The sequence below is a fragment of the Copadichromis virginalis genome, linkage group LG3 (assembly GCF_057382275.1).
Source record: "Copadichromis virginalis isolate Kocher_CV1m ecotype Utaka linkage group LG3, C_Virginalis_male_GT1.1, whole genome shotgun sequence".
Taxonomy (NCBI): Eukaryota; Metazoa; Chordata; class Actinopteri; order Cichliformes; family Cichlidae; genus Copadichromis; species Copadichromis virginalis.
Genome location: NC_140620.1, coordinates 51,098,271 through 51,124,240, shown reverse-complemented (window position 1 = coordinate 51,124,240; position 25,970 = coordinate 51,098,271). Strand labels below are relative to the sequence as shown.

At 43.4% G+C, this 25,970-nt stretch overlaps 2 protein-coding genes, 1 long non-coding RNA gene and 1 other non-coding gene across 11 annotated transcripts in view; 2 read left to right on the top strand and 2 right to left on the bottom strand.

The window, feature by feature from the left end:
* kdm6ba (lysine (K)-specific demethylase 6B, a) overlaps positions 1–9,796 on the top strand; it is a 109,470-nt gene extending 99,674 nt beyond the window's left edge. For 6 of the 7 annotated variants that reach the window (XM_085451600.1, XM_085451604.1, XM_085451599.1 and 3 more), the window contains 15 exons: positions 15–191; positions 333–896; positions 1,030–4,586; positions 4,742–4,868; positions 5,121–5,226; positions 5,356–5,561; positions 5,982–6,082; positions 6,177–6,245; positions 6,342–6,490; positions 6,597–6,711; positions 6,810–6,997; positions 7,106–7,247; positions 7,432–7,558; positions 7,865–8,035; positions 8,165–9,796. In XM_085451600.1, the coding sequence (XP_085307726.1) occupies positions 15–191; positions 333–896; positions 1,030–4,586; positions 4,742–4,868; positions 5,121–5,226; positions 5,356–5,561; positions 5,982–6,082; positions 6,177–6,245; positions 6,342–6,490; positions 6,597–6,711; positions 6,810–6,997; positions 7,106–7,247; positions 7,432–7,558; positions 7,865–8,035; positions 8,165–8,182 (5,817 nt within the window). In that variant the 3' untranslated portion in view covers positions 8,183–9,796. The remainder of the gene's footprint in view (positions 1–14; positions 192–332; positions 897–1,029; positions 4,587–4,741; positions 4,869–5,120; positions 5,227–5,355; positions 5,562–5,981; positions 6,083–6,176; positions 6,246–6,341; positions 6,491–6,596; positions 6,712–6,809; positions 6,998–7,105; positions 7,248–7,431; positions 7,559–7,864; positions 8,036–8,164) is intronic. The other variant, XM_085451605.1, reaches the window with a different exon arrangement.
* Positions 9,797–16,791: 6,995 nt separating this feature from the next.
* tmem88b (transmembrane protein 88 b) lies at positions 16,792–21,174 on the top strand. The gene is made up of 3 exons (XM_085451598.1): positions 16,792–16,850; positions 18,085–18,495; positions 20,327–21,174. The coding sequence occupies exons 2-3, from the start codon at positions 18,091–18,093 to the stop codon at positions 20,609–20,611; spliced, it is 690 nt and encodes a 229-aa protein (XP_085307724.1). The 5' UTR covers positions 16,792–16,850; positions 18,085–18,090; the 3' UTR covers positions 20,612–21,174.
* LOC146715174 (uncharacterized) lies at positions 18,431–22,562 on the bottom strand. Of its 2 annotated transcripts, none has more exons than XR_014918920.1 (5): positions 22,437–22,562; positions 20,371–20,623; positions 20,129–20,251; positions 19,197–19,306; positions 18,431–18,490 (listed from the first exon to the last, which is right to left on the bottom strand). It is a non-coding gene; the product is annotated as an uncharacterized LOC146715174 (long non-coding RNA). The 2 variants fall into 2 exon arrangements; XR_014918921.1 differs by having other exon boundaries at positions 22,394–22,452.
* A 2,044-nt stretch (positions 22,563–24,606) lies between these two features.
* Positions 24,607–24,769, bottom strand: LOC146715173 (U1 spliceosomal RNA). Its single transcript, XR_014919432.1, has one exon. It is a non-coding gene; the product is annotated as a U1 spliceosomal RNA (small nuclear RNA).
* Between the last annotated feature and the right edge of the window lie 1,201 nt (positions 24,770–25,970).

The following is a 25,970-nucleotide window of genomic DNA, read 5'->3' as shown; positions in this document are numbered from 1 at the left end:
TTTCCCCTGTGCAGGTATCTCACCCTGGGCTGCAACGTTTCTCTGGTGCTGGCCAATCTTTGCCACAGCAGCAGTCGTCTGCTCAGCACCACCCTCCAAAGCCCGCCTTCTGGAACCCCATTCACAAGGACAGCAGTGTTCCCTGGCAGCCACAAACCTCAGAGCGCAAGAACCCACAATCACAGTTCCAGGTCTGAGCAGGAGCAAAATCTCTGCACTGTCTACTTGATCACTGACCACTGCTTTATTTAAAGCAGTGGTCAGGCCCTTTGTATATTATTCTCATTGTCCTGTTTTTCTTTTTCTTCTTCTCTTGTTTTGTGGCTCAACAGGAAAACAACAAACAAGGTATGGGCAGCTACAACCAGAAGTCCTCTCCTGCATCTTTGGCCCCTTCCAACCTCTCTCCTTTACCCAACTCCCCTCCAGGAAGCTACAACCAGGGATGTGCTCCTAAGCTTCAGAAAGACAAGTTACAACCTCAGGCTGTAAACCATCGGTCCCCTCACTCCTCCTACCCTAGTCCCGGCTCCAAACCGGAGAGAGCTCCACCATGCCAAGCTAAAGAGACTCGTGGTTCTCAGATGCAGAGAGGCCCTTTTATTGGGGGCCAAGGTGGCAGCCAAGCTACCTCTCACACAGCATCAACTCCAACCAGGGGAGACAGAGATCATCACCGACATGCCCAGTCGTCACCAGCAAACATTTCTGCGACTGGCAGCAACAGCAGCAGCAGCAGTGTGCCTTACAGCCACTTCCAGCCTCATCCAGGGCTGGTCCACCAGGGTCCTCCTCCTCCACCGCCTCAAGCCAGCAGCACCTCAGTACCTCAGCAACAGCAAAGCGGTCCACATGAGGCCTGGAGATATCAGAGCACGCCCAGCAATCACTCCCTGGTGAGTTCAAGTTATATGCTGCAAGAATGAGTTCCTTTAATAAAGGGCAGCACAACGCAGGCACTTCAGCTGTTAACACAGTTGTTTTTTGATCACTATTATATTAAGTGACTGAAAAATTCTTTGTCTTCAGGAGTCGGGCAGCTACAGGCCTCCAGGGCTGCTACCTCAGTGCCAGCAGAGCCACAATCAGGTCGTGGATAGTCGGCATCCAGGTTCCTCCCGGCATCAACATCACGTCAGCCCTCCCCTGCCACCTACTCGAACACCTGTCATCACAACCAACCCTCCTATGTCCCAGACCCCCTACTCTGTCAGCCGCCATAGCAACAGCAGCGGCTCTAATAGAGTTGCTATGGCTGCTTCCTCTGCAGTGGCCACATCTCCCCCTGCTGGCTGCTCTGTGAACAATGACAGTACTAGTAACCGCTGGCAAGGAGGAAGGGAGCCAGCCCCACAAACCCCTACCAGTGCCGTCACTAACTCCAAATCTCACAGGGATGCTCTGCAGCAGCCAGGCAATCATCGAGGCCCAGCTCCCACCGCAAACCAGTCTCACCAACACGGAGCTACCAAGTCCCAGCATATGAAGGGGAAGATGGCGTACTATGCTCAGGCTCAACTGGAAAAACCTCCATTTTCCTCCTCATCTTCTCTGTTCTCCTCAGGGCAAAACAGGGCAGGGGACAGTGTGATTACAAGCACAGTTTCTAGTCCGCTTTCCAACTCTCCAACTTACTGCCCAGTTTCTCACTCCACCGTCAGCTCTGCGCCTCAACCATCCAGCCCAGCCCTCCCCTCCAAACAGATGTTCTCTCATCCGCGAACTCCAACCTCTGTCCCTCAGTCCATTGAAGAGGCTCTCGACAAACTCGATGCTGAGCTAGAGGGACACATGCAAGCTGAGGAGAGGAGGAAGCTAGAGAGAGAGGAGCAAGAAAGAAAAAGAAGAGAAGAAGAGAGAGAAAAGAGGGAATGGGAAATGAGACAAAAACAGGAAGAGGAGAGGAAGAGGCTAGAGCTGGAAAAGAAGGAAGAGGAGAGGAAAAGAGAGCTGGAGAAGCAGGAGGAGGAGAACAGGAGAAGAGAACAAGAGAGGCAGGAGAGAAAGAAAGAAGAGGAGAGACGGAGAATAGAAGTGGAGCGACTGGAGAAAGAGAGGAAGAAGAGAGAGTGGGAGAAGCAAGAAGAGGAGAGGAAAAGGAGAGAATGGGAGAAGGAAAGGAAAAGGAGAGAGTGGGAGAAGCAAGAAGAGGAGAGGAAAAGGAGAGAGTGGGAGAAGCAGCAGGAGGAGGAGAAAAGGAGGAGGGAAGCAGAAAGGCACGAGCAGGAGAGAAAGAAAAGACAGCTGGAATGGGAGGAGGAAGAAAAGAAAAAACAAAAAGAGCTAGTGAGGAAAGAGGAAGAGAAAAAAAGGATGGAGAGAAACAGAGACGACAAACTGTGCAGCGCAAAAGGAAAAGAGCAGGCTGCTATCGAAAATCTAGAAAGGCTACTCTGTGAAAACACCTCCACGGTGCCCCCACCTCCTCCCCTCTCTTCTGTCACTGCATCTCCTTCAGGTCCATCTCCACCCAGTGCTCAGGCTTCTCCTCCATACCCCTGGCTAAGCCGTGGTGGTGTGCTCCCCTGCCAATCAGGCCAGACACCCGCCGTTGCCGCTATTGCCGCTCATGTCGAAAGGCTGCGGCCTCCTCCTCTTACACCTCAGACAGACTATGCCAGAGAAAAGCAAAGGCAGAGGGAGATGTGGAGTACCAATGGCGGAATGACATTCAGTCCTTCTTCAACAAACAATACCTCAGGGATGAACCAGCCGGTGTACCCCAACAAGCCCCCGGCGATGCAAACTGCACCCAGCCAATCCAAAGACCCAGCCAGGGAGAGAGACAGCAGCCAACACTCTCTCCCCACGGTGGCACTAAGAGAGCCGCCGAAACTGTATCACGCCTTTTCTAGAGAAAACCTCCCACCTCTGTCCTCCACCTCCACCGGGGGAATCCTCAACAAGCAGCTGACCAGAGGTGGTTTGGAAATCGCTGACTCTGACAGCGCTCAGTTTGAGGAGGAGTCCTCTGAGTCCACGCTGCTTCCCGACGGTCTGGCTAACATTATGGCCATGCTGGACGAATCCATCAAAAAGGAAGAGGAGATGTATAACAGTGAAAAGAATGGGCCCACAGGTCTCATTGGCACCTTTTCTCCCAGTGCTGAGCCCAACAAGAACTATCTTTGCGCCCCAGACTTGGTTCCGGCGACCAAACATCAGCCCAGTCATGAAGACCGATCCAACGCCAGTCCTCCTGTGCTCAGCCGCCAAGGCTCTCTGGCATCACCTTGCAGCCGAACATCTTCTCTCAACGAGGACGACGAGGACTATCTTAAACCTTCTCCAAATAATCCTAAACAGCCCGTGCACATGCCAGTGGGAATAGGGAACACCAATTACCGTCACAGTGACTTGGCTAAACTTTATGGTCTCCCTGAACAGATTAAAAGTGACGCTGATGAGGATGAAGATGAAGAGGATTCCGAGGCCCCATCTTGTTCTCCGCCACCCCAAAGACCCCACCTTCATCAGACGGGTGTTAATAGCATGTTCAAGTCTCTAGCAACTGTCCTAGAGAGCCAGAAGTATGCCTACCGTGGCGGGCCTTTTGGGAGACCTCCTCCATCAGCTCTGGTTGGGGTCAAGTATTCCTCTTCGCTGTCCCTGGGCCCGGATATCTGCTGCCAGCAGCAAAGCAGTTCTCCCACATCAGACTCAACAAACCCACCATTCAGTCCTGCTCTCCCACCCATGAAGTCCTCTCCTCGTTCTCTACTGGAAGATAAGAAGCTGAAATTAGAGGACTCGGATGTCTGGACAGATGAAGGGGACTCAGAGGAAAGCTTCACCTTTATTAAAAAGAAAAGCATTCCTACGATAAAGCCTATCAGGGTGATGAAGGAGGAGCAAGAGTTGACAACCATCTCTGAATCTTCTTTGGCAGAGTTGGGCAAGAGCTGTGAGGTCATGCTTAGCCGACAGTCACTCCATTACAAGAGCTCCTACAAAAAACATGACAGCCAAGGTCAAATGGGGAACAGACACAAACCCGAGAAAGTAAGGGAACACAGAGAGAAAGGCAGAAGCAGAGACAGACAGAGGGACAAAGAAAAGAAGAGAAAGCACGGTCATAGCAGCAGCAGAAAGCATGAAGATAGAAAAGAAAAGAAAAAGCATAGAGACAAGAAAGATTCTTCTTCATCCACCCATTCCAGTTCCAGCCACAAGCGGCACAAAGATGGCAAGAGCCATAAAGAGAAAGATCGCAGAATCCTAAGTGATCTCAATCTCCAGAGAAGGGAGGGCTCAGAGAAAACCTTTGGTCTCTATGAAACTGAAAAAAGGAAATGCAAGGAAGCATCCAGTACCAGCTCCACAAGCGAAGGCGAGCGTAGAGAATGGACGGGAGAAAGATCTTCTGAGCACAAAAAAGGCGAATCTGGGTCTTCGTTAGGTTCTACGGATTTAATGAAATTGAAGGCGTTGTCAGATGGACCACCAAAAGAGCTCAAGATTCGGCTGATCAAAGTGGAGAGCGGCGACAGGGAGACGTTCATTGCCTCAGAGGTGGAGGAAAAAAGGATTCCGCTGAAGGACATCAGCATCAAGAACACTGCAAGTGAGATTATCCGATCCTGCAAGTAAGTGCAAATTAAAAATTGATTTCATGTAATGTCTCACAAGTATTCAAATGAAGCTAAATTAACACGTAACCGTTTTGGAATGAACTGTTAGAGAAACGATTGGTGCCTTCATGTTAGCATCTGTCAACCTTTGCCTTTTTTTCCTGTTGTAGGGCAGCCAGACTCAAAGGGAAGTTTAAAGAATCCTACTTACTGCCAGCCTTCTCTGTGAAACCCATCATAAGCAAAGAGGAACCAATTCCCAGGGAGAAACTCAACCCTCCTACACCCAGCATCTATGTACGTTCTATGTTTCTAACACAAACCTATTGAACACAAATTCTGTGGTGGCTTCACATGGGTTTTCCCAACATACAAAACAGCAACAGGAAACTCAGGAATTTCAGTGTTTTATCACTTAAATATAAACTGTTTAAAACAACACGAGATCTATAGACAACACACCAACAATACTCACGCTACCGAGCGATACCTGTGATTTAATTATGCATAAAAAGAGATTTTGTAACGCGGTAATGTTCTTCTTTGCAGTTGGAAAGCAAGAGGGACGCCTTCTCCCCTGTCCTCCTGCAGTTCTGTACTGACGCCAAGAATCCTGTTACTGTCATCCGAGGACTAGCTGGATCTTTGCGACTCAGTAAGTTTACAGTGGCTTATGTGTAAACAAATATAATGAAACAACGTGCAAGTAGACTCTCCCAAATTTTATGAAGAAGAGAAACATGATTTGGAAAACTTGTACCTAATTTTCCCATGACCTTTTCAGACCTGGGGCTCTTTTCAACAAAATCCCTGGTGGAAGCCAATGCAGATCAGATGGTGGAGGTGAGGACTCAAGTGCAGCAACCTGCCGACGAGAACTGGGACCCTAGTGGCACGGGCCAGACGTGGCCCTGCGAGAGCAGCCGCTCCCACACCACCATCGCCAAGTACGCCCAGTACCAGGCCTCCAGCTTCCAGGAGTCTCTCCAGGTATTTTTTGATCCAGTGCTATTTACAGAAATTAAGATTGTTAGCTTTATATAGTAATCCTAAAGATTCAAATAGGTGGTGGAGCAAAAAATAAGTCCATGTCAGTGTGGATACATGTTTTCTCTGTGACCATAACCAATATATGCTAATTACAGCCCTCGATATAATTGAATGTAAGCATAAAATATAACATTAATAAAGCAGTGGCTTTAGCCAGGCCCAGTTCAAACTTCAGTTCCAATAACTGTGGAAGCATCTAATAGATAAAGAATAATTCTTTCATTTTGAGCTGAAGTTGAAGGAGCTCATATTCTTTCTTTTTTTCCTGAGCTGTTAAGAGCATGTTTGAAACAACAGCTTGGAATATGATCCCAGAAAGGTTTAACAATACAGCAAGAGTTAACTTGTCTGTCTTTTCAGGAGGAGAAAGGCAGTGATGAAGAGGAGGATGAAGACGATGAGAAGAAGCCACCCAGCAGTTCTGAGACTCCCAACAAAGACAGCTCTAAAGAAACTTGCAAGTAAGTGTAATTTTCTATAAAACTTTTAACCCAGCTTTTTTGGAGGCGCATCAGGGTTTTGTCACTTGTACTAAAGCTTCAATATCTTCTTCAGTGGTGAGCAGAAACCAGTTGGGAAAATCATTAAATTTGGCACCAACATTGATCTCTCTGATCCCAAGAGGTGAGTAGCCTAAAACAACTCTTTGTGTCTTTGTGCAGCTAATAATTGCCCATTACCTAAGAGGACGGCATTACAATCTTTTGTCTCTCTGCTCAGGTGGAAGCCTCAGCTTCAGGAGCTGCAGAAGCTTCCAGCATTTATGCGCGTGTCATCCAGCGGAAACATGCTGACCCATGTCGGACACACCATCTTAGGCATGAACAGCGTCCAGCTCTACATGAAGGTCCCAGGGAGCCGAACACCAGGTGAAGGAAACTATAGGCAACACAGCTTACTATCTAAATGAAGGTGTGATGGAGCTTCAATCACTATTAGCAAAAACATACAATGTTGTGTGTGCTTATTTGACAGGTCACCAGGAGAACAACAACTTTTGTTCAGTGAACATCAATATTGGCCCTGGAGACTGCGAGTGGTTCTGTGTCCATGAGAACTACTGGCAGGCCATCAGTGACTTCTGTGAGAAGTGAGTAGCTGCAGAGTAACAGTGGATGTGCAGGAGTGTTGTGGTGAGGCTGGTTTACAGTTGGACACCTTCTACATGTCTGCCTTTAATGTCCTCAGGCACGGAGTGGACTACCTGACAGGGTCCTGGTGGCCAGTACTGGAGGACCTTTACAACGCCAACATCCCAGTCTACCGCTTCATCCAGCGGCCTGGAGACTTGGTGTGGATAAATGCTGGTACTGTTCACTGGGTTCAGGCTGTGGGCTGGTGCAACAATATTGCCTGGAATGTTGGACCCTTGAATGGTAAGAAGGGCACCATCTAGTGGCCAAATGCATATTCATTCAACTTTTTTTTTTTTTTTTATGTAGCATTTCTTGTATTTTTCAATATTGTTTCATGTATATTTACAGGCTACCAGTATCAGCTGGCGCTCGAGAGGTTTGAGTGGAACGAAGTGAAGAAGGTGAAGTCCATTGTCCCCATGATTCACGTGTCCTGGAATGTGGCCCGCACTCTGAAGATCAGTGACCCAGACACCTACAAGATGATCAAGTGAGTACAGCTGGTTTTTTATCAGTTTAGGCACTTGGTAGGTAAATCCACAGCAGCACAAATTAAAAATCTGTTTTAGCGAAAGCAGAAAATATTGCAATGATTTTTAAAGTGGCGATCCACAGAAAAACTGCCCGTGAATATTGATATTGATTGCAAATGTGGGTCTCTGCCTTCCTGTCAGACACTGCCTGATGCAGTCCATGAAGCACATCCAGATCCTGCGTGACCAGCTGGTGGCTGAAGGCAAAAAGATTTCCTATCAGAGTCGAGTCAAAGACGAGCCTGCCTACTACTGCAACGAGTGCGATGTGAGTAACCGTCAAACACAAACTTAAACAGACTTTCGTTGCTTTGTGGCTTCGGTAGTTATCTTCATCTTCATCATCTACAGACCTTTTTTAGGGGTGTTAGAGCGAGTTTGTTAGGGCACATAGAATGGCGACTGAGTTTACTGTCTTATCTTTACCAGTAAGCTTACAAGCTAGGAAAAATAAGACTTTTTAGTATCATCAAACTCTGAAGCTGTAGATTTGAAAGATGGCTCCTGAAGTTTCTACCAGACGACTGATCAACTCATCAAAGTTTGACCCCTCTGCTGTTCTTTCCTGTCGCAGGTGGAGGTGTTCAATTTGTTGTTTGTGACGAGTGAGAACAACAGCAGGAAGTCGTACGTGGTTCACTGCGAGGACTGCGCACGCCACCGCAACCCGAGCCTGACCAACGTAGTTGTGCTGGAGCAGTACCGCATAGAGGAGCTCATGAACGTATACGATTCCTTCACCCTGGTGAGACTTGACTTTTTAGTGCGTAATCGCAGTTCTTTCATGAAATAACTCGATCAAAGACTTTGACTTTTTAAATTTGTCAGTAATAGATCTATTTTTAATCTTTGTTTCTACGTCTCGTCTTTCCAGGCCTCCTCCTCCCGATGACAGAGCTCCCCACGTACGTCTCCTCAGCCATAAACCAAAACTCCTGCGAGGCAGGACAAAGACAGTTTCACTTTGGTTTTCAACTCACCCATTCATTATTGTTTAGCATGATTCTTGCGACTACTGCTACTACTTGCCGAATAGCCAGTTGAATACGTTTACTCCTTACTTGTTTACAAAGAGAAAAAAAAAACCAAGCCGCCAATAAGATACCAGTTTACTCTCAGATGGTGCTTTCAACGAGAACCCCTGGACTCTGTGGTGGTTAACGGGGGCAGTTGGTGCTGTCATTGAACAAACTGTGGAGGGTAGCTGATGGTTTCAACGGCGTGTTTCTGTCAGTACCGGAAAGAACTCTTCTCTTCTCTTGAATATTGAAATTTGTACATGCTGTTTTGAAATTTCTCGTGGGGTGCTGTCTTTTTAAAAAATAATTTATTGTTGTTTTGTTTTTTTTCTAAACTAGATCCGCCTAGATATATACCACATTGGCCTTGTATTTAGAAAAGAGAAAATGGAAAAATACTAATAGAGTTATGAACATTTTTCTAAAAGCATTAAGAATTTAAAAATTGTTTGGAATGCTTCAAAAGATACGGGTTATAGCAACTTTGGTTGTTTTTTGCGGGGGGTTGGGGGAGGGGCTCTTGTGTTTTTTTTTTTAACTTTACTTTTTTAAAAAGTTTGAATGTGTTGTAAATTTTGTTTCTATGAGTTCTAGCTTTTGTTTTCTCTGGAGATTAATATTCAGTTGTCACAGGTTGTCAGGTCTTGTTCATTTCTTCACTCTGTGTATGACCGCTCTCTTTAAAAAAAAAAGAAAAAGTCATTGTCCTCTGGTGTGTGTTTTGTTTGTTCCAATATGCAGACTTCGTATTTCCTGAACTTTTTTTTTTTTTTGGCATTGTACATTTAATTTAAAATGTTTCCTCTATTTATTGGATATTGGCGTTCTCCCTTTTCTGATAGGGTTGTACAATTTTGCTATGTTTTATTCCCTTTGTTTTATGGTGACTGTTTGCTCTGTAAGAACTAAAACATGGAGGCTGTGTCCGACGGAGTGGAGGCTACTGTTTCTCTGGTGCTCGCCTCTCGCCTCCTGTCTTTTCTCTCATGATATATATTAAATTATATCTTTATCTTTAATATAACACCACCTTTCCTGTAGACAATAGGCACACTGCTCACGTAGAGAAGATGACTAATGGAATGCTGTGTTTGTACGCTTATTTAAAAAGGAACAGAATGACTTTTTTTCCAAAGTGTTTTTGAGAAATGGTAATTCTTTTTTAATATGTAGGGGGCTTTTAGATGAGATTTTAATGATTTTATGATATCTGTTGAATATGCTAACGGGATAGATGGTGCTAAATGTTCTCTCTGAACAATTTTTCTTTTTTTTGTCTTCTTAAAATGAGAATTCTATTTTTCCTGTTGCAATATTATCTTACACTTTCCTTCTCTTTGTGGTCATTCGTTTATAACTGCACTGTTTAGAGAATCCACACAGACATACTTGCAGACATACACACCAAACTGAGCCAGACATGTCTTAAACACTTGTGAATTTGTGACATTACTATGACTATTAATAAACGCTTTTTGATAAATTCAGACTGAGCACAGTTTGTCTGAATTTGTTCACCTGTCATCTGACACCGGCGTCTTTCCTACACGCTCGAGACGCATTTTATAAAACTTGATGTAGAAGTGGAGAACGGTCAAAGGATGAACCCATTCATTTAGGTTCAGATGTGCTTTCTGCAATCCAAAATTTATCCACATACAATCAGTATAAATGATAAGTTGCTTTGACAGCGTTAAAGAGTTGGTCCAAAACAGACGAGATGTTCAACTGCTCCTGTCTAATACACTTTTCCAAAAAATTGAAAGAAACACTTTTGAATTAAACTTTTGGGATATTGATCTGGTGAGTTAAGCAGCAGTCAGTTAATGAGGTTGTTAATCAGTTTCAGCTGCTTTGCTGTTGAGATGAAATTAACCTCAGGTCCACTAGAGGGGCGACAATGACACAACCCTCATTTGGCTAGTGTCAGTGTCACCACTGGTCACATGAGGTGATATCTGGACCCTACAGAGGTTGCACAGGTTTAATGCATCCAGGATGGTACATCAATGCGTGCCATTACAAGAAAGTTTGCTGTGTCTCACAGCACCATCTAAAGAGCATGGAGGAGACTCCAGGAGACAGCTAGTTACTCTAGCAGAGCTGGACGGGGCTATAGAAGGTCTTTAACGCATCAGCAGAACTGGTATCTGCTCCTTTGTACAAGGAGGAACAGGATGAGCACTGCAAAGAAGTACATAATAACGCCAACAGGCCACTGGTGTAAATGTCTATGACCAAACAATCAAAAACAGACTTCATGAGAGTGGCCTGAGGCTCTGACAAATATGTAAGACTGCTTTCTTCCATTTGTGCAACATCTCTAAAATTAGAAATATCCTGTCTCAGAGTGACGCTGAAAAACTAGTTCATGCATTTATTACTTCCAGGCTGGACGACTGTAATTCATTATTATCAGGATGTCCTAAAAACTCACTGAAAAGCCTTCAGTTAGTCCAAAATGCTGCAGCAAGAGTCCTGACAGGGACTAGAAAGAGAGAGCAGATTTCTCCTGTTTTGGCTTCGCTTCATTGGCTTCCTGTTAAATCCAGAATTGAATTCAAAATCCTGCTCCTCACATACAAGGTCTGAAATAATCAGGCCCCATCTTATCTTAATGACCTTGTAGTACCATATCACCCTATTAGAGCACTTCACTCTCGCTCTGCAGGCCTACTTGTTGTTCCTAGAGTATTTAAAAGTAGAATGGGAGGCAGAGCCTTCAGTTTTCAGGCCCCTCTTCTGTGGAACCAGCTTCCAGTTTGGATTCAGGAGACAGACACTATCTCTACTTTCAAGATTAGGCTTAAAACTTTCCTTTTTGCTAAAGCATATAGTTAGGGCTGGACCAGGTGACCCTGGATCCTCCCTTAGTTATGCTGCAATAGACGTAGGCTGCTGGAGGATTCCCATGATGCATTGAGTTTTTCCTTTCCAGTCACCTTTCTCACTCACTATGTATTAACAGACCTCTCTGCATTGAATCATATCTGTTATTAACCTCTGTCTCTCTTCCACAGCATGTCTTTTATCCTGTCTTCCTTCTCTCACCCCAACCAGTCGCAGCAGATGGCCCCGCCGCTCCCTGAGCCTGGTTCTGCTGGAGGTTTCTTCCTGTTAAAAGGGAGTTTTTTCTTCCCACTGTCGCCAAACTGCTGCTCATAGGGGGTCATATGATTGTTGGGTTTTTCTCTGTATCTATTATTGTACGATCTACTGTACAATATAAAGTGCCTTGAGGCGACTGTTGTTGTGACTTGTTGCTATATAAATAAAATTGAATTGAATTGAATTGAATTAGTGGGGCCTGTGCTCACTGTCACATATTCCAGAGAATACCAGAATTGGCAGGTCCACCACTGGAGCTCTGTGTATTTCAGAGATGAGAGCATTTTTACCATGAGCACATGTGACAGACGTGAAAGGGTCTGGAGAACCCATGGGAAACATTATGCTGCCTGTAACATCGTTCAGCATGACCAGTTGTGTGGTGGGTGAGTGATGATCTGGAGAGGCATGTCACAGACCTTTACAGGCTGGGCAACGGGGGCAACAGCTCCCTGACTGCCATTAGGTATCAGGATGAAATCCTTGGAGAGATTGGTCAGACCCTATGCTGGTGCAGTGGGTCCTGGGTTTCTCCTAGTGCACGACAATATCTGGGCTCATGTGACAAGAGCATGCAGGCAGTTCCTGGAGGATGCATTACATTCAAACTACTGAGTATTATTTTGAGTTGCTGTGATGAAATTTCTGCAGAATGAACTGACCTGACAGAGATTGTTGGGTGTCTTTAAATTCAGCCTTCTGTAGCTTGATCATTTACATTTCAGTTCAATTCAATGCAAGTTAATTTTATTTATACAGCAACAAGTCACAACAACAGTCGCCTCAAGGTGCTTTATATTGTAAGGTAGACCCTACAATAACACATACATGGACAAAAAAATCATATGACCCCCTATGAGCAAGCACTCTGGCAACAGTGGGAAGGAAAAACTCCCTTTTAACAGGAAGAAACCTCCGGCAGAACCAGGCTCAGGGAGGGGCGGGGCCATCTGCTGCGACCGGTTGGGGTGAGAGAAGGAAGACAAGATAAAAGACATGACAAGCCATTTCCATCAAACTATGTGATATCACTGTCGCCAACTCAGAAGGTCCTATGTTTGGTTCCTGCTTTCCGAAACCTGACACCTAACTCATTATTCGGTCCATATCAGAACAGATATTCAGCATGATTTTTTTTTACCCCACTGAGATCTCAGTTGTTTTCCAAGTCTTCCATTAATTGTTTTTGAACTGTATTTATTTATTTATTCCACTCTAAGCACCACTTGTTGTTAATTCTTATAATAATCGAGTGCTCGAATGCAAATGTTTCTCAATAATACCACTGAAGGAAGCTGCGCAGTGAAGTTATAGCAGCACAAACTTGGGAATGTGTTGTTGATGCATTAAAGTATATCTTATAGATCCTAGTTAGTCGGTTCTACACTGCTGGACCTGCAGCTAACACAGTTTGGAAAATTGGGCCACTGTCATGATACTCATCATGTATCGCCAGGCTTTTAGGTTTGCTACTTTGTATCAACACTGGTCAAAAAATCCACTGAAACATATTTATTACCTCAAAAAAAATAAAATAAAAATATATTACCTTTTCTATATTTGATTTGAAACACAGAGCTCTCTGTGACACAATTTGCCGAAAAATCAATCGCCACATAAATCCTGTCAAAGCCTTCATTAATGTGAGCGCACACATGGAGGAGCAAGACACACTTTTTTGTGTTAGCTGTGTCCAGCTTGTTTCAAAGTATTCATTAGCTGCACCTCTGAATACAACAGCTTGAACCTCTCTGATGATCCGTCTGCGCTAACCATCTTCTTGCGCCTCTCTTCTTATTTATAGCACACATTCAGCCACCTCACCGCTCTAAAATATGTCACAACCCTCCTTCAAACCATTTAAAAACAGTCATATCCTTTGGCTGTGACATATGTTTGGCGCAGCTTTGTTATTCACGTCCTCACCTCGGGCTTGCTATTGTTAGACAAGCGTGTGAAAAAATACGGCTAGAGTAATCTAAAAGTTTCCAGTTGGACATCAGAACCCAGGATAAACTAAGGAAGGAGATTGCACAAGCAGAAAAACCTAAGAGATAGCAGAGCAGGAAACAGCACAAAGCAATAACAGACCTGCCAGGTTTTCCTCACAGATTATACGACAACAAGTCACACAGAGAACGCATTCAAGTTTGCTTTAGATTGCTCTTTGTTTACACCACCACAGCCACCAATGAGCACTAGTGCAAAAAGGTAGTATATCAATGCTTCAAGTAACTTCTAGTCAGACAAGTCCTGGTAAGACGCATAAGCTACGTGGTTTATAAGAATCTATCTGTTCAGATGGTGATTTATTCTGGTCAAAGTCACACCTCAGGTTTAGTGTGATGAGCAGCAGTAGCAGCAGTCCGATAATAAACAGATGTAAGATGTTGCAAGAAACATGAAGAATGGGAGATTACACTAATAGAAAGCAGTGAGGTAAGACGGCAACATCCCAAGAGACCCACAAAGGCTGTAATCAGTGAAATGATAAAAGATCAGAGCATAAGCAAAATAATTAGTGTTGTCTGATCCTGATTTTCCAGCCCTTTTCCTCTGCTTTGAGCTTGCACTGTTTATTTACTTAAAGCCCTTCTTTGGCCTCTTTATTATCCCCAGTTACCCAATAAATCTGAAGACATCAATGGGACAGCTATACGTGGTATGTAGAACTAGAGGTGACCTTTCTGCTTAATGTAGCAGAAACGTATAAGCCTTTATGGTACAGTAGAAATGTCACTACTTCAGATCTTGGTTGTTTTTTGTATGATCTCGACATTACAGATGAAATAGTTACTTCACAGCCTTTGCTCTCATGCTCAGTAAGAGCAGCGTAAACAAACATCAAAGTTTGATCGTCCTGATTACGCCGCTTGGTAGTGATTGCATAGCTGAAGTATTTTTTTCTTGGCTGAGACGAGAGCGTTGGCTCTCTTATCGCCACCTGACTGCAGCGGGGTGGACAGATAGACAGACGGAGGTGGTCTTCCTGTGTGTTTTCAAGCAGGATTTCCTTCAGCCTGTCCTCCTGCTGGCCCCATGGCCTCTAGCTTAACCCGAGGACATGGTGACCTGCCAACGTTCTGTCACTGCGCACGGGAGTTTTATACCATAGAGGGTGTTTTTAGCATTTAGAAAAAACATTTGTCATAATATAAGTGTGTAATTTTACTTTTTAATAATCTTTAGCTATTATTTCTGTTATCTAAGGACAAAAGCTATACATGTGACTTCAAACTGATTACACAAAAAAACCCCACGAACCATCTATATTTATATTAAATCTATTAGTGCTTAAATTCTTTAATTTTATACTTTATCAGGTACCTGGCTGATTTGAACCCAACAGCATAGACAGAACTATTGCTGGATATTGATCAGGTCTTCAAAGCTGCAGACAGCTTTGTCGAGCCCTGACAACAGGATGTGTTAAGAGCAACAACGTGACGCAGTATTTAAAGACAATGTGTTTTAAGCGGACGGCGCAGGTCAAATCAGTGTTTCCTCTACTTAAAAATCTTTTTAGCTAATCTAAAACTCATTTCTATGAAGACCTACTAAACATAAATGCAACTTCGGTATTTGTTTTTATTTTACAGAGAAAACTGAACTATGTTGTAACACTGCACCATGTAAAATGTAGCGGATCAGTGTAGTCAGTATATTTAAGTAACAGGGGCATGAACTACGCAACAAAAAACATGTATTAAACATTACTGCACTAAAAACGACACACACATATGTTTTTATATCTTTGTGGGGACATCTAATTGACTAGCCGCTTACCCTAACCATCAACAATGACTCCCTAACCCTAATCCTAACCCTCAGACCAAACCTAACCATAACCTAATTGTATCCCTGACACTAAAACCACATTTTGAGTCTCAAAAATGCCTTCAAACTTTCCGGGACCGAGAGTTTGGTCCCCATAAGGGCTGTTGGTCCCCACAAGTGTAGTAAACTTCCAATTTTTGATCCCCACAAAGACATATAAACACAGACACACACACACATGGTCAAGCTAAATCTAGATCTAGATCAGCTCTCACTAAACGTAGTGATTCTCTGTGCATGTAGCACAAAGAGGGCGCTATCGTGGACTCACACTGGTGTCACAGACTACCTCTAAGACCCACAGAGGTCCAAATCACACCTTCATGATTTATAATAACAACGTAACCAAAAACTCCTTTTAAAAGGATTGAAAGTCAGCATTTCAGCACAAACGCCTCACACCAACTGTCAAGCACGGAGGTGGAGGGGTGATGATGGGGGCTTGTTTTGCATCCACAGGACCTGGGCATCTCACAGTCACTGAGTCAACCATGAACTCCTCTGTATATAAAGTATTCTAGAGTCAACGTGAGACCATCTGTCTGACAGCTAAAGCTTGGCCCAGACTGGGCACTGCAGCAGCCACATCAAAGTCAACCTGACTGAAATGCTGCGTTGACACCTTAAGAGAGCTGTGTATGAAACTCTAAGTGTCAGATGGCATCATCTGCCTCTTATCAACTCCAGCTGAGTTTATCATCCTGTACGTTTAAATCACTGGTTAACATTTTCTAAAGCAGTTTTTGGACTCTGTAATACAAATAAACATGATAAAAAGAATGTGCTCGGCTCTGTGGTACCTCCACCTTTAAGACAAACCAAGTCTGCCTCTACTGCCCTTCCCCCCCTTTTTTCTGCTTTCCTGCACCTCAACTTATCAGGTCAGCCGCCTCATTCTGACCCCTAACACACAACACCCAGCCCCCATTGCAACAGGGAGAGGGTGAAGGGGTGTAGCATGTCCTGGATAAGAGAGGTGGAATGTGTGCAGTGAGAGGAGTTGCAGGAGAAAAGCAGGGGGGGGTTTGATAAGTTTGATGGGTGGGGAGAAAGTGGGATGGATGCAGGGAGTGCAGGAGGAGGGGAGATACAGCATTCTGGACTCAATCAGATGGGGGGTAAAAAGAGGAGGGCAGAGACAGAAGTTTGACATACCGAAGACAAAGACCACAGCAACTGGAAGCTTCGGTTATTTCCACCATCATCTCTGCACCACTTCGTCCACAGCAACAATTTGATCGGTGGATTGGAGAAGACGACAGAAGATTTAGGACGCAATCTTTTCCACTGACATCTCAGGATATCTGACGGAAACCAAAAGCAAAGCTGCAGGACACCAATTTTTCACCTAAAGAGATAAGGCTTCAAAGGGGAACCTCCAAGAAGATCTCAAAGCCTGTTTTAACTTCACTCTGGAGAACTGGAAAAGAACAGCTGAAGGAATAAAAGCAGAACGAAAGAGCTTCATTAAAGTGTGCAGGGAGTGCACGAGTGTGGCTGACAGACTGGTCACAAGTCTTCTGCAGAAGAAGTGAGAAAAGCAGCAAAAATCTGGAGGAGGAACAGCAAGAGGTCCACCGGGCCCCACAGCACAACGTGAGTACGACCTCAAACCATGAAATCATATTAACACTGAACAGCTGAGATATAAGTTACTACACTGAAGCTAAAACACTGTTTACATCTATTGAGTGATGTTCAACAGAACGTAATGAGTATAAGAGACAAACAAGTATTATTGCAGCTATTTTGTTCCAGATAATAGAAAAGAAAGAAAAAACAGTTACGACACAACACGTTACTCCACGAAAAGTAAGAGCAGTGAGTAAAATGGGCGGAGTCCTTAAATGTATTTCCCATTTCCCATAAGCTGCACAATGAGTCACCTCACACACACACGCATGTGCGCATACACACTTTCCTGCCAGTCCTTCCTCTATGACCTTCCACCTTACAAAAACACTTGGGATAACAATGGGACACAGGCGTGGAAAAATTTACACTAAAGCACCCAGGACAGCATCGCGAAAGGCCCGGATCTGCTGTACCTGCTGAGATCCAGTGAGTCCAACGTTAGCCGATATATTTTGAAGGTTACTTTTTGTTCGACTTGAGCTTTAAGTGCGCACAGCGTGCACACACGGCCATCTTACCTGACCTTTCTGACTTTACACGATTAAACGGCCTCACCCGTTTTTGTTTGTACAAAAAGCTGCTGTTGTGCACGCAACTTCCATCTTGCCATCACAATGAACCACTCATTACACACATCACACCACCGCCAGCACAGGCATAGTCCTCCACTGGTTCCTGCACAGGACAGATTCTAATGTGCTCAATTTTTGTCCACACAGCATTCCCGTACGGCATAAATATGAATCTGTGACTCATTCAAGTCAAAGAAAAGATGGCCTTCCTATCAGTGTGTGGCAACGCTTTTAAAAATAAAAGGATGACAGGTTGAGTAGGTCTTTCCTGCTGGGATTTTTCCGGCACTGAAGCTTTTTCTGGCAGCTTGCACAGCCGTGGTACTCTCACGTCCTCTCTCCAACATGGTCATCGCTGTCTCCTGACCTCAGAGAAGTGAGGATATCCTGCAGCAGACGCAGCTGCGTACCCCATAAAATCTGCCCTAGCGCAAAAAGAATGCAACGTCCTGGTGTAAGATCTCTTAAATATCAACCCGATTTTTTGTTATATAAAACTGCCATAACTTATTCTTAATATTTCATGCTCACGAGGCCATTATTTACAAAAGTTAAATGACTCTATACACTTTATGAAACATTTGATTTCCAGACCAAGTTCCGATTTCTTTTTCTTCACACAGTTCGTTATGAGTATGGCCGGTACTCTCGAGAGGGGGGCACACCATCAGGCCTTGGACTTGTCTGAGGAACTGCCACCTCACCACCACCATCACCACACCAACCACCACCAGCAGCAGCATCTTCACCATTCCAACTCCCTGGCATCCACCGCGGCTGTGGGTGGAGGGAGAGAAACACCTTCACGTGTGGTTGTGCCTCCTCCTTATTCTGCAGCTGAGAGTGGCGGCGGGGGAAGCGAGGCTCCTCTGGAGCTGCGGGGATCTCTCGACTGCTGGGCCTGCTCGGTGCTGGTCACCGCTCAGAACGTGCTGATCGCCGCAATCAACGCGTGCCTCGCTGGACTGGTGTTCGGGATCATCCTGACACCAGCCATCGTCATGGTTGTGTTTGGCTTCCTCTGTCACTCTACAGTAAGAGAAAGGAAAACGGGGAGCGAATGAACGGGAACGTGTGAAAACTGTGTGAACTCTTTGTGTTCTTCTTCTGCACCGCGGCATTCAGGCGCAATTTAAACTCGATTAGCACATCTGCATGCATCCTCCGACGCATTTCATAATAATTCATAGAGCTATTTGCTCTCAAAAATCATGCATCGCAGACATTTGAAACCACCGGAGTATGTAAGGAGAGATGCTGAGTGGAGATGATTGCATCAATCTTTTTATGAAATATCTACAAGTCCTAATCTTGTAACTTTTATCCACAAGTTTGAAATAGTTGTGCTTGGGGCTTAGGGAGTGCTTTGGCTTTTATCATCGATGAGGGGTTTTATAATCTGATAAGTCTCAGATTCTTTTAGATGTTGAGGAGAAACAACTGGACAGGGCAAGTGGCCAGGAGTAGGATAGGCATTAGAGCACAAACCTTTAAAGAATGTCTGCTTTAGGGATTAAAATACACTTTTTAACATATGATTGTGAAAGCATAATATTGGAAAAACATAAATATTAAAAACTAAATAAACGGTTAATACACAGAATTGCATGTGAGGAAACAATATTTTTGAAAAGCACATACAGCTAAAACCAAGCTGCTCACTTAACATCGTATGCAGAAGCATCACCTGGACTAAACCAAAAAGTCATGGTGGATCAGAGGCTTTCACACATACCAATGGCACTTGTGTAGGCCTCCTTAATAACCAGAGGGACCAGGATTCTCTCATGTTCTCTCACAGTAAGACCTCATGTGACACCAGCTTAGAAAAGGATTAACCAGGATCTGGGAGGGTGAAGAAAGGAGAAAATTCGGGAGAAATAAAAAGGGCCAAAGAAAAAAAACATATAAAGAAAGTAAGTTGGATCCAAGTATTTAAGAAAACACAACCACACATGCAATATATACAACTTTTTGCAAAAAAGAAACAAGTGCATTCCTTTCCCAGTACACCCTGCCTCAGATCTGGAGGCATTCAGGAGCTCTCACGATTTTAAAACAAACACGGGCATACTTGTCCGAGTCTTATCTTCTACGACTCCTATTCTAAACGCTTCCTCCGTTAACTCGCACTATATTATATTTTTATGCAGAATGTTCGTTGTTTTTATTTTAAAAGTAAGATTAAATCAGCTATACGGCTTTAAGACTGCACGACTTTAATCATTTAAAAGAACAATATAGAAGACCTTATTTCAAATTCCAGTGGATTCTGGTGCACAACTCTTGCCTTGCTTTGCCCTTTTTGCAACTCTACAGACAAAGGTTGACAGAGGTTTGAGTTTAGTGTTTTCCATGTCATTCTTACTTTCTTGCAGCCTGCACTTTGCTCGTGCATTCATATGTTCACTTCACAGGCTTATAGGGATAATTCAGACATACCGCCTCTCCTCCTCTTCCACATTCATATCTTGAACCCATCACCTTTCCTTCCACTCCCACTGTGCTATTGCACATACTTTGACATAGAGCATCAATCCAGCTCACAGTAGCTTCAACCAACGTCTTTTTAGTTCCATTAATTTTTCTCAGACATGCATATGTTTATGTGTGTGCGAGAGAATGAGAGTGTTATATCTCAGACTACCAGCTGGTGTCTGTCCTCACCTCATACACACATACCGCATACACTACGTCATCCTCTGGATTGTGATGGCGGCCGGCAGATCAGCCAAGGTTTTCGTGTGTGCGACTATGTGGGAGCGGAGCCTTCTTAAAAAATGTATCATCCTGGGTAAAGTTGCAAAATAAAGGTTTAAAATGATGACTGACTGAAAACACTAAAGTTTGCCATGTGGTCTGCAGGTGCGCCCCCATGGAACTACACCCTACTGCTCAGACCTACTGACCGATGGAGGCTGTGTGGCTTTGCTGGTGGTGGGCTTCCTCTTGGTCACCCCTCTGCTAGTCCTGGCGCTGGCTGCATACTGTCGTCTGGCCCGACACCTCCAGCTGGGCCTGTGTTTCATTCCATACAGCCGGGCCGTGTACAAGAACCTCCCGGCCACCCAGCATCGTGGCCTGGGCACGGGCTGCTGCGGGGGTCGAGATGCTGCTGATGGTGGTGGAAAGGGGAAGGTCTGGGTGTGAGATGACTGTGGGCTTGGTAAAGGGGAAAAGAAAAGGGGTGAGAAAAGACCTTTAGATTAAGTAAAGGGGCACGAACAAAAAAAGAGGGGTTAAGAAAAGGCAGCAGATGTCAGGAAAATTGAGATATGTGAACTATAATTATCTTGTAACTTTCTAGTTACAATATTGCCTCAGCATTATGGAAAAAAATGAATCCATACAAAGCGTGTATACTTCAAATGAAACTAAAACAAATGCAAATTCCACTTTGTTAAATAACACGGTCTCAATAAGAGAGCCTGTTCAAGTCAATAAATTACAGCCGAGACAAAAAGACACTTACATGATGGTCTGGTTTATTTTTATGTGTTTTTAAGTGATTGAGAGGAAGCTGAACATCTGAAAAACATCAAATCCCACAAAGGTTGTACTGACACTTCACAGCTGTATCCTGTCACATTTATGTTATAATGAGAAACATTTATATGTCTAGTGTAGTTTTCTTTTTAGCTGTTGCAAACTGTAACTGCATTCTCTTGCATGTTTTGTTTCCTTTTTTTGAATAAATAAAGCTACGAGAGTTAGCTGGTGTGGTCTGCCGTTTTATTAGCGCGAGTTTACAGAGTTCAAAAGCAGTTTAAATGTCCTTTGTTCCCCTTTCACTAAAAAGAGAAAAACACACCACACAAAAATACTGCAAAAGGAAAAGGCTGCCTTATATGCATATAGTGTCAAAACTCAAAAGGCACATCTCACTTAAAAATTAAGATGTACAAATGTGTTCAAATCAAATCTCCTGTTGAAAACAAAACAAGAAAACTGCACCAAACATCAAAATCAAACCAAAATAATACACAGCAAGGCCAAACTAATAAGTCTTCTCACCAGATATTGATGCTTCTTTCCTACGTGACACAAAAAGTAGGAGACAGATGGTTTTTTTTGTTTTACTACATTCCTGTAATATTATTGTTGAAGTCCTAAATGATCAACTTTAAAGTGTTTGTGCACCGTGTACAGTAAGACAGGCATGGAGAACAGCACTGACTGGGAGGCTTTGAACAGATGACACACTCAGTTCAGTTCAACATATAAGACTTTAAGAATGCACAAGCATCTACCTAAAATCTATTTATTTAATCTATCATCTTTGATATTTTTAGGTACAATTGTAATGTATTTTTTTCATCTCCGTTAAATAAACAGGCAGCCTTACAGTATGAAATATTGATATACAAAAACATAAATTTGTTTACTGTCACAGTGGCTGATAGTGCCACACAGGCCTCAGCGCGAGCTTGAAGCCATTACAATGTTTAAGTTGTTTAATGTGTAGGTGCTCACGATAAACAGATTTTGAATGAAAGCCGGGAACTTCGGTAGCACAAAAACTGTCAATTCTTTATGCACATATGGATCAGTCCCTCTTATTACCATGATTGCCCCTTAAGGTGTTTCCAAAGGCACCGTGTTAATGCCAGTCATAAACAAAAATATAAACAGTATCCTATTTACTTGGCGATAGGTTTGCTTTTAGTCTTTAATCAGAAAGCCTTATGTTGGCTAGTTAAGTATCGGGCTAACGTTTAAAGCTTTCACTTGAGTGAAGTCACATTACTGTTACTGCTAAGTAATGTTAGCTAATTTCACAGCCTTTCATACATCACCTCGCCATAACGGCTATAATAACGCTGCCATATTGTATCATACTCAGTGCATTTCAATCATCATAGCAAAACAATTATTTGAAAAAATTAGCATGTGTAATGTACACACACTGGAAAATTATGTACTAGGGCTTACGCAAAGTGCCCCCTGTGAAAAGGTGCAAATCCTTTTTGCAGACCTTTCAGGTGGATTTGTTCCTTGTGTTATCCATACTTTGTATTTGTTGTTTTTCAGCAAACACTTATTAAAACAGCAACCTCCAGGCATGTGGGCAAAGTCTACGCTGACTGTAGACGGTTACGTCTTTTCATTGGCCCGGAGTCTACGGTGAGCGTAGGCACTGTAGACTCGGGCCAATAGGAGCGTCGGCTCCCACTGTAGACGACCAATCGTCTGCTCGACGGAAGTTGCGTCACCAAAACAACAACACGCAGCGGAACAGCGAAGAAGCCCGCTGTTTTTTATGGAAACTGGCATTTCTTTTATGTTTACGCTAATTTATCGACTCTGGATTTAGCGGAAATTACACGATAGCGCATTTAAGCCTTTTTCTTTGTGGTAAATGTTAGCCGCGCGCTAGCCGACATCTAATGTATTACGCCCATTTCTAGTCTTTTCAGTGGCTACAACTGATGTTGGCGACATTAGCAAGTCATGTTGTAAATCCAGATGCCCATGCACCTCGTCAGCAGGCCTGGTGAGAAGTATGGTCTTCACCAAACCTGCACACAGCAGCTGCTCAGCCTTCACTCACGCACAGAGGGTATCCACGCGCCTTCAAGTCAACACGATGCTTTCCGTGGCTCGTTACAAACGATCTGAGATATATGAAGTAGTACGTGTATTTAATATCATACTAGGCAGATTTACCGCACTGCCATTTACTACACATTTACCCGTGTTTGGCTATTGTCAGTACATGCACAATGATATTGTTGATGGTAACATGTATGATTCCAGCCTACCTGATAGGCACTTTTGACTTTTTGTAGTTCAGCTCACTGATTGACTATCCTGCAGTGCTGTTTTCCTGTATTCCTGTTTCATCCACTTTAATAAAGTGTCCTCTGTTACAGTAACAGTGAGTTGTGGATTTACTTAACGAATGCCCAAGTTGGGCTTTAATCTGTCTTAGACATGTAGACACAACTATGTAGAAACACATAACAGACCTGAACCAAAGAAGCAATGTGTACAAGCAGGCAAAGACAAGTTTTGGAAGTATTTGTACAACACATGCCTCCGCAACAACTTCAGTGTTTCCTGGAATTGATTAGGAAACACTAACAGAGCTATTATCTGTTATGTGAGTCAAATTTCCCCAGATAGTCTTGGTTGACATCAGGTGAATGTGAAAGCCATGGTGTATGATCACGCCATTTTCATAATCAACTATTCAGTCTATTTGTCACAGGACAAACATAATCTCTCATAGCAAGTTTCTAATGATTTTACAACTCTTACCTTTGACAAGTGAACCCTAACATGGCAGCAAAGTGCAACAATGTCTCTCTGTGTAGGGATCAGGAGTTCAGGGCATGCCTTTAATTTCTTGCCTGTCTGTAAATGACAGTGTCATGGCATGAATAATCCTTCAGATTTTACCAGTTGAAAAGTAAAACAATTACATTGTCAGAAGAACCTAAAAGACTTTGCACATAATAATCACAGAAGAAAAGAAAGGAATTGATTTTCAATTGCTCTTAATTTCAGGGCACTTTCCAACCTGTTGGTTCAAAAGAGCCAAAAGAAAATCCTCATCGATGTTGGAGTAAAAACTAGATGCTTTTATTGGAATATACACTGATAATGCTTACTGTCCTGTCATTGTAAACCAGTCAAAATACATAAATAACACATTGTGATCATGCTGAAGACCACAGACAGCAGTCCAGGCGTCAGGCGGGATAAAGGAGCTGAAAACATCACCTGATAAAGAAAAATCAGACAACAGACTGAATGAATAAAAGAAGGCTTCTTCATTGCACATTTTTCACCAATCACAAGCCTCTTCTCTCACTCTAGACTTTTGACCAATCACCGATCAGGATGAATTGCACTACTGTACTGTCCATCCGACTGTTCGGCAGACAGACATGCTGAGGAGCAAGGCAAAATTTTGCTTTTAGACTTCGGGACTCATTTTATTTCTCCATCTGAAGAAAACTATTCAAGCAGATAGTTATTTGTGGTGAATGAAATACGGTTACAGTTTCAAGAGGTTTTAAGCACTACACGCGAAATCCAAGCACTCTTCAAAGATTTCAAATACCTGTATGCACCCCGATTAACGATGTACTTGTTGAATGAAAAAGAGTAGGGGTGTAATTTTCTTTTTCACATGTTAATAGGGGAAAGCGCGTACGCAGTCCCCGCTACCATAAATTGTGCAGTTGAGATTCCCACATTTGAGGAATTCACAGAGGTCAGAATTGCCTTTGTGCAATGGCAAAGCCTCGCTCTGGATAAACCACCTTTGTGATCATGGTATCATCCCTGCCAGGTAAGTATGAGTGGGAGACAGCCGGGCGAGGGGTGGGTTTCAGCCGCATACGAGTCAGCCTGACGGTTTTACGGAAATAAGCAGCAACACAATGTTTAGTGGAACACGATCATAATTTAAAATCTAACTCGTTCACCAAATGATTAATGCTATTTTATTGACATGTAATAGTTAATTTGAAAGTTAAATAGGCTGAGATTTTCCCATAATGCTTTGCCGCAATGTATGGGTTCGACGTCGCAGCTTACTTCCGGTCAGCGAGCGTTTTATTTTTTTTTAAAGTTTTACAAATCATTATACAATGACAATGACTAGGGATTCATTTATGTAATATATTCGGCAAGCGTCCAAAATGATAAGACTAACGTGATAAGTGAGGCTTTCCTTTTTAACTGTGGTTTCATTCAGCCAAATTGACCTGGTGTCTATTAACAGGTGTTTCCCCAGCTTTGCTCACAAAAGATTAATAAAACTGGAGTAAAATGTTAAGAAAAAAATAAGTACACTGTAAAACAAGTCCATATGGGACAAAACATGCGTCGACATTCGTCTATTTTACGAATAAACTGCTCCAGCAATGTCATGCTAGCGTGGCTGTAAGAGTACTGTGAGTTTTGGCGCCATCTAGTGGACCACCGAACAGACCGACATGCTAACCCTGACCAGGGGCGGGAGCATGTGCAGTAGGCCAGCTGCTATGAGCCCAGTGAACACACGGCTATTTTGCATAAACGCAAATATTGAATAAAAGTCATCTGGCGTTTAAACAAGAACTTGTTTGGTGAAGTTAAGCTATCAACGTGCACAGTTTTAGCTGCCATAAACGATCCCATACTCGCATACATTACAGTGTAAAGAAAACAGTATAAACGGCTACTCATTAGCAGAGGAGACCTACATTATCCGACACCTGGTGATGCACAAGCTTACCAGCCTGTTAACTTAATTAGTACCCTGAAAGAAAAGTTCAGTTACAGCAGGGGTTATTAATGATTTATTAATCATTGGCTTACCCATGGACTGGCGCGACACCACCGAGTTTAAGGCCTCAAAAGCGACATTTTCAACACTCATCTGAGGAAAGCTGAAGGTGCCATTGAAGATGACGACTGGACTGTTTTTATACAGCCCAACATACAGGGAAAACTCCATAAAATACACGACGTATTCCAGGATAAACAGACTGCTGAGTAAATAACATTTAGAGAA